General features: G+C 41.5%; 1 protein-coding gene across 1 annotated transcript; it reads left to right on the top strand.

Moving 5' to 3' along the window:
• Nucleotides 1-3456: 3456 nt before the first annotated feature.
• Nucleotides 3457-5951, top strand: LOC138801777 (gamma-crystallin-3-like). The gene is made up of 3 exons (XM_069984876.1): nt 3457-3465; nt 4855-5097; nt 5676-5951. Exons 1-3 carry the CDS (start codon nt 3457-3459, stop codon nt 5949-5951), a joined length of 528 nt encoding a protein of 175 aa, XP_069840977.1.
• The last annotated feature ends 1987 nt before the right edge of the window (nt 5952-7938 follow it).

Below are 7938 nucleotides of genomic sequence, written 5' to 3'. Positions count from 1 at the left end.
GACATTGTTCCTGCGGAGTCTGTTCTCCAAATCATCGGTTTTTGCAAACAGTAGGGAGACATCATTTATTGCTCTCTTGAGATCCCTAGCAACTGGAGGCAATTGATCTTCTATGTCACTCACTCTACTTTCCACAGCTTTGATACGATCACTAGTCACCCTCAGATCCTGTCTGATCAAGGATACCTCTTCCTTCAGGGAGCCCATGTTGTTGTGTAGAGCCAGGACAGCAGTATATACATCTTTAATTGTGGGCTCTGTAACTGTTGTGGGATCTGGGTCAGCTGCCCTGTTTGTTTCCCCCTCCTCCATAATGCAGTCAGCAGCAGAGTCGGCCACCAGCATACCTGAGGGTTCTCCCAGGAGGTCAATGCCCCGCTCCCCATCTCCCTGCATCTCTTCAGGCTGCACCTCAGGAGACTCAGTGGTAGGTGCACGGACATCTTTGCTGTGTTTAAGCGCCGCGTCACGCAGCTGCTCCGAGGCCGCGGCGCCATCTTGTTTCAGCGGCGTCGCCGTACCCGACTCCTTTGCCGCCTTCCCCTTCGTCTGTTTGGTGTAAACCATGGCCGCAAAAGGTACCGGCAGTGTCCTGGGTGCTTCAGGGACCGGATGGTGCTGTCTGTAGCAGTCGGTATGGGCTGTAACGGATGTTTTGCAGGATCGAGTGGCGGGAGCTGCGGGTCATGCGTCTGCTCACGTGTCCGCTCACGCCACGCCCCCACAAAATACTTTTTAATATTGGAGCAACCAAACTATTTGATGCCCTGTCAGATTTGCTTTAGAAAGAAGTTCCCTAAATTCTTGGCAATGGTAAAAAGAGAGAGCCCGTAATTTACATTCTCAACTTCCATTACATGCATGGCTTGGAGCAATATGATATATATAATTCTCAAGGAAACGGAATAAAAAGGTGCCACACAAGACACATGAGAATGAGAGCATGACCAAAATAACACAGGGAGATCACACTCTCTCATAATAGTTTCTCAATGCAATTCTGTTGGCTGTAGCGCTGATCCAGTATCCTGCAACTCCGGTCCCCCGGTCCCCAGCTGTCATGTCAGGCCCCCTCAGTCAGTCAATGGCTATAGTAGGGTCCCACCTCTGACGCTTACCGGCTAAGCAGACCTGACGCGTCATGTCCCAGGTCCCTACTAAGACCCAGAAGTGGCTGAGACTGGGGGACCGAAGCTGCGGGATACTGGCATCAGCACTGGAGCAGGGGAGGTAAGAGCAAGTTACATCTTTTATCCTCCCCAGCAGCATGCAAAAAATCCCACCAGCCTGGATTTCTCCTTAACCCCTTAAGGTTAAAGCCTATTTTCGTTTTTGCGCTTTTGCTTATTCCATTTTAAGTTTAAAAGTCCATAGCGCTTGCATTTTTTCACCGAGAGACGTATATGAGCGCTTATTTTTTGTGAAACCAATTGTACTTTGCAATGACAGGCATTATTTTTCCATAACATATGCTGCGAAACCGGAAAAAAATCATTTGCGCTGTCAAATTGAAAAAAAAAACGAATTTGTTTTGATTTCGGGGAGTTTTGCATTTACGCCGTCCGTCCTATGGTAAAACTGACTTGTTATGCATGTTCCTCAAGTCGTTACGATTACTATGATATATAACATGTATAACTTATATTGTATCTGATGGCCTGTAAAAAATTCAAACCATTGTTAACAAATATACGTTCCTTAAAATCGCTCCATTCCCAGGCTTATAGCGCTTTTATCCTTTGGTCTATGGGGCTGTGTGAGGTGTCAGTTTTTGCGCCATGATGTGTTCTTTCTATCGGTACCTTGATTGCGCATATACGACTTTTTGATCGTTTTTTATTACATTTATTCTGGATTTGATGCGACCAAAAATGCGCAATTTTGCACTTTGGAATTTTTTTCCGCTGACGCCGTTTACCGTGCGAGATTAGGAATGTGATTAATTAATAGTTCGGGCGATTACGCGCGCGGCGATACTAAATATGTTTATTTATTTATTTATTTATTAATTTATATTTATAAAATGGGAAAAGGGGGGTGATTTGGACTTTTATTAGGGGAGGGGATTTTTTATTAATAAAAACACTTTTTTACTTTTTTTTTTACATGGACTAGAAGCCCCCCTGGGGGGCTTGTATATACATAGCACTGATCTCTCATAGAGATCAATGCTGTGTATATACACAGCAAAGATCCATCAGATCGGTCATAGATTGCTATGGCCTGCTGCAGGCCATAGCAATCTATTGCCGAGCCGGGATCAGCGTCATTCCGACGCTGAGGCCCGGCACGGGCAGAAGAACGGATCTCCCCCCCACGATCGCATCGCGGGGGGGAGATCCGATTCACTAGACACCAGGGATAGTGTGCATAAAGCACTTCAATGCAGCTGTCAGGTTTGACAGCTGCATTGAAGTGCTTAATTAGCCGGCGCGGCAACGGGACCCGCGCCGGCTAACAGAGGCACTGCCCGGCTGCATGTCAGCCGGGATCAGCGCCGTTCAGAGCGGGGTCCCGGCGGGACCCCGCTCTGAACACCCCCCGCGGCGCCATGACGTATCAGATACGTCATGGGTCGCTAAGGGGTTAAAAGGCACTGGCCCCTTAAAAGGGAACCATCAGCAAGTTAGGTGAATCTCTCCTGCTGATATGTCCCTATTGCACAGAAGACACTGAGGAGGAAGGTATGTCTCCTACCTTCCTCCTCGGCTCAGTTCAGGTGCAGTTAGTTAGTTAGTTAGGTGCCCAGGGGGGCATTAGAGGCACTGCCCATCCTCATAGCGCCGATCCAGCCCGCCACCAGCTGGCCCGCTCCATTTATTATCATTAGAAAAGGGCTGGCTAGATTAGATAGCAGGTTAGATTCGTCTAACCTGTTCATAGTTCCCCTTTAAAGAATCTGCCCCAGCACAGCACTGGATGTGCACTGTGCAGTAAAATGTTTGCCAGCTCCGAGTTGAGATGGATTTCTGCTATGATTTACACCAGGTCACTGGCATTAATAAAAGTAAATCTAACGAGCTAAGATGACAACATCCCTTTTAGGCTACGCACTGCCCTCTTTCTCAAAAGTTCATGTGCAGTTTATTTTTCTATGCAATTTTATTCTTGAGTCTATACTGTATCTTGTTGTAATGTGCAGTCGGGTAACGTAAAATTATTTATCTTGAGAGCTGTGTTGTATACATACAATAAAAATTATTTTCGAAAATGCATTGCATAGTTTAGCTTTTTTGTCATTTTTTTTTTAAACTACATACTAGCCTGTTAGAAACTTCTGAACTATATGAATAAGCAACTATTCCACAATAGTCACAATGACCCACTTCAGTGAAGGTAACAGAACTATTTATTCCAGTTAGTTGGCAAAAAGTCAGCAAGTTCCCATTCAATAGAGAGTATATAAAGGCTCTTGTCATTTGGCAGTGAAGACCATTCAGCCAACAAAAAACGAAAATGGGAAAGGTAAGAAATTATTTAGTACTAATTGTTAAGTTAAAGCATAAAATATTAGACAGTACTTCACACAATGTAATATATGATGATAAATTATGTGTCCTACTGTGTCCCAGTCACCTTAAGCATTATGAAAGAGGCTAATCACATTAGGGCACATTTATGAAACTTGCGCCCCTGGTGTACATTATGGAGAAGGCGCAGATTCTCACTTTCCCTGTGGCGTACGCTAGCTGTGACACCCACTCGCCTGATGGTGACATCTGTGAAGTCTGTGGCATGAGCAGGTCCTGCCGGATTTACTGTAAATCTTAGTAAATGCTGCTGGGTAATTGGGGGTGGGGTTTATTTAAGACCAATGTACAAGTACACCGGTCTAAATAAATGTCCTCCATTATGTTCATGGCATCCAACTTGTTATATTTTTTAAAGGCTTGTGATTTTTTTCTCTAACAAATGCCCTCAAAGTACAGTAGGTAGATTCACATACTGTCACTGTCTTATTTGACTTTTATTATTACTTTGTGAACGTAGCCTAAAAGTGCTTTAATCATTTCAACATCCTCTTTAAGACTTGTTTACACTTAAGACTTGTTTACACAGTCTTGTTTTGGACATATTTTTGGACGGCCATCATTTTAACACGTGTCACAGAACAGCTGCTGTCAGTGAACATCAACTCAGTGAAGATGATCTTCATTTCTATTGAACTGTCATGCAGGCATATCCGTGTGCTCCCGCATTCCAATACACCATTGAACACAATAGAGAGTGTGACCATAGCCACACACTGCATTGTGTGACCTGTTAGGCTTGTGCGCCCGCTATTCAATAAATACAGTGAATGACAGTTTTTTTGTACTCCTGCTAGTGATCCTGGGCCGAAGTGTATACTATGGGGGACATTTATTAAGTCTGGTGTTTTCTGCACCTGACTTAAAAATGCCCCAGCATCTCCGGCGCTACGGAGAGTTATGTAGAAGCGGACTGCCTCTACATAAATCCCGTGCAAGCCGGTGCGCACGGCCGAAAACCTACGCCAGCTGAGGACTGAAGTAGGTTTTTGGCGAATCTTAAAAAAAAAATACGCCAGATGATACATGTCCCCCTATGTGTATACACTCCGGCAAGGATTCCCTCTAACTGCAGCACAATGTAAGTATTAATCACAGTTGTTGTCACAAATTGGTAACAACGGCCGTGATAAATAGTAAACTTACATTGTGTGAACAAGGCCTAAGCCTGCAAGCAAACCATTTATTTTTTATTTTTTGGATCTTCTCCCACTATGTTACATAATTTTAATGTGTTGAATTTTTTAGGGGTTCAATTTAATTTTTGTCTTTTAAGATTTATACATGTATTTTTTATGTTTATGTTGTAATCATTATTTTACAGATTATCTTTTATGAGGACAGAAATTTCCAGGGTCGCTCTTATGACTGTAATTCTGAATGCCCAGACTTGTCCTCATACTTTAGACGTTGTAACTCTATCCGTGTAGAAAGTGGAAACTGGATCTTGTATGAACACCCCAACTACAGAGGACACCAGTACTATCTCCATAGAGGAGAGTATCCTGACTTCCAGCAATGGATGGGTTATAATGACTCCATTAGATCTTGTCGTTTAAGCCCTCAGGTCAGTTGTTTTTTTTTAATATAAGGAAATGATCAGAAAATATACTTTAGTTAACTATAACGTAACAAAAACTACTGATTAAAATAGGTGCTATTGGTAAAATAGGTGGGAAACCCTTTCTATTTTAGAATATTTTGCTAGGATTATAGGTTACATATAGGTTTGTATTTAGGCAATATTGTGAGCTATTTTTTTTTCCTTTTCAATCAATCTGTAACCTTAAAGAGAAATAAAATAAAATAAGAAAGATAAGGAAAATATAATATATTCAAAATATAATATATTCAAATATAAATATGTAAATAATGTAAAGTGACCAAGCTCACTACCAATTACATTTTGCAATTGTATGTTAATTTCTCATAAACATGGAATATTTGATCATGCAATACATTTCCCGAACATTCATCTCACAAATTATACAACAAAATAAATGGTGCAATAGAAGCATATTTATGGCATTTTTTTCCATATTGAAATATGATATGAGCACAGGTATACAATCTGCTGTAAGGGAATTTTTTCTTTCCACAACCTCATCTCTTCTAACACATGCTAATAGTATATTTTTTTAACAGCATCAGGGATCATTTAGAATCAGGATCTATGAGAAAGAAGATTTCAGAGGTCAGATGATGGATTTCCATGAAGATTGTCCTAATTTGTATGAGAGATTCCGCCACCATGATATCTATTCTTGCCAAGTACATGATGGATATTGGATGTTCTATGAAGAACCCAATTATAGAGGACGTCAGTATTACCTGAGAACTGGAGAGTACAGAAGATACACTGACTGGGGAGCCACAAGCCCCAGAATTGGTTCCTTCAGACGTCTCCATCATTTTAATTAATTTAAGATTTCGACTGCTTGTCAATAAATTGTTTCAATTAAAGGTGGCTACTACTATAAAATATCATTATTTTATTTTTTAAATTTACTATTATTTAAATGTAGTGAAACATGCCACACAGAAGGGAGACATGGATACTTGGAAAAGCCTGATATGTGGGGAGGTGGTGGTGGTGTGGGGGGTGGGGTGGGGACGATAAGGAGATTCCTACACAGTCTCTTACTGCTAAATAAAAAAAATAACAACTTCCTTCTGTTAATGATGTCATGATTATATTTTGTATATTTAGTAAAGAGTTTACAATATGGTGCTTGCCTTCTAAACACTTAAAGATGTTTGCATTTCTGAAAGCTTGAGTAAATAAACAGTAGTACTACTCAAGTAACTCTTTCGTACCTCAGCCAATGAAATACTGACAACAGCCTTAGTAGAAAAACACCTGCCCCCTGCCTACCAACACCTTCTTATATCTCAGCTCTGTGCTGTGTGTCAGATGGCTATCCAGCCAAACACCACATAATATAAGCCCCTGTCCCAAGAATCTGGTCAAAATTAATTATTGATTGTCTATAATGCAATTACTATTAGCTTACAGGGATTTCATGTTATATAGTGAGTGATATTAGAGAACACTGTTACATGGTTCCGCATCTCAAGCATATAGCCAAGGTCGATAAGAAATTATACAAGATACATGATTCCCGATCTCAGCCATAAGGCTAAGGTTGAAGTGAGGAAATATGGGGTTTCTGATCTCAGGCATGAGGCAGAGGTTAAAGAGAAGAAATTCATTGTGTAGATTCAATATTCCAAATTCATCAGAATTCTGGCTCATAACGCACAAACAAAACACATGACATGCACCACCACCATATTATTGAGTATTCTTTAAAGGGGAACTTCAGGTAGAGGTTAAAAAAAATGAAACTTCTGCAGAAGCATAAAGCATCACTTACCTATCTATTTCATTTTTGAAACTACCAAAAATCCATTTGTTTTGGGGGGTTTTGTTCTGTTTTGTGTTTCTGCACTTCCTGGTTTATCAGTTGTATACGGTACTACAGGTTCCAGAATGCAATGGTTTCCATCAGTTGTTCATCACAGTCCTTCACCCTGCCCATTCCCCACCCAAAGCTGCTGCAGAACATCTAGGCTGTGTTCACACTTTGCAGTTTCATTGTGTTACTGAATTATTTGCAGTAATTTATGATTTCATTGTAGTCCCACCCACACAGCACACTGTATTCTCTACCTGTAACACCACACAGCACACTGTATTCTCTACCTGTAACACCACACAGCGCGCTGTATTCTCTACCTGTAACACCACACAGCGCGCTGTATTCTCTACCTGTAACACCACACAGCAGATTGTATTCTCTACCAGTAGCACCACACAGCGCGCTGTATTCTCTACCTGTAACACCACACAGCACGCTGTATTCTCTACCTGTAACACCACACAGCACACTGTATTCTCTACCTGTAACACCACACAACACCCTGTATTCTCTACCTGTAACACCACACAGCACGCTGTATTCTCTACCTGTAACACCACACAGCGCGCTGTATTCTCTACCTGTAACACCACACAGCACACTGTATTCTCTACCTGTAACACCACACAGCACACTGTATTCTTTACCTGTAACACCACACAGCACGCTTTATTCTCTACCTGTAACAATGATATTGGAATAAAGTAAATAACTTTTTTTTTTCTTTTTATTTATTATGATCAAGCATCTGTTATCTTTGAAGTTGAGCCTCACAATAAGGCTCTGATCCTCTCTGCCGTTTAGCATCATTTACTTGTGTTACTGCATCATTTCTGTGAATACGCTGCAGTACTGCAATGACATTCCAACATGTGTGAACACAGCCCTAATTTTACTGCACACTTCTGCACAATTAGAGAAATCAGTGCAGCACCTGCTTCAGGCTGGTCAGAGATGGTGAATCACTCAGGGGATTGGGGGACCCA

The sequence above is a fragment of the Dendropsophus ebraccatus genome, chromosome 9 (genome assembly GCF_027789765.1).
Source record: "Dendropsophus ebraccatus isolate aDenEbr1 chromosome 9, aDenEbr1.pat, whole genome shotgun sequence".
NCBI lineage: Eukaryota > Metazoa > Chordata > Amphibia > Anura > Hylidae > Dendropsophus > Dendropsophus ebraccatus.
Note: the sequence above shows the minus strand (reverse complement) of the source record. Positions and strands in the feature narration are given on the sequence as shown.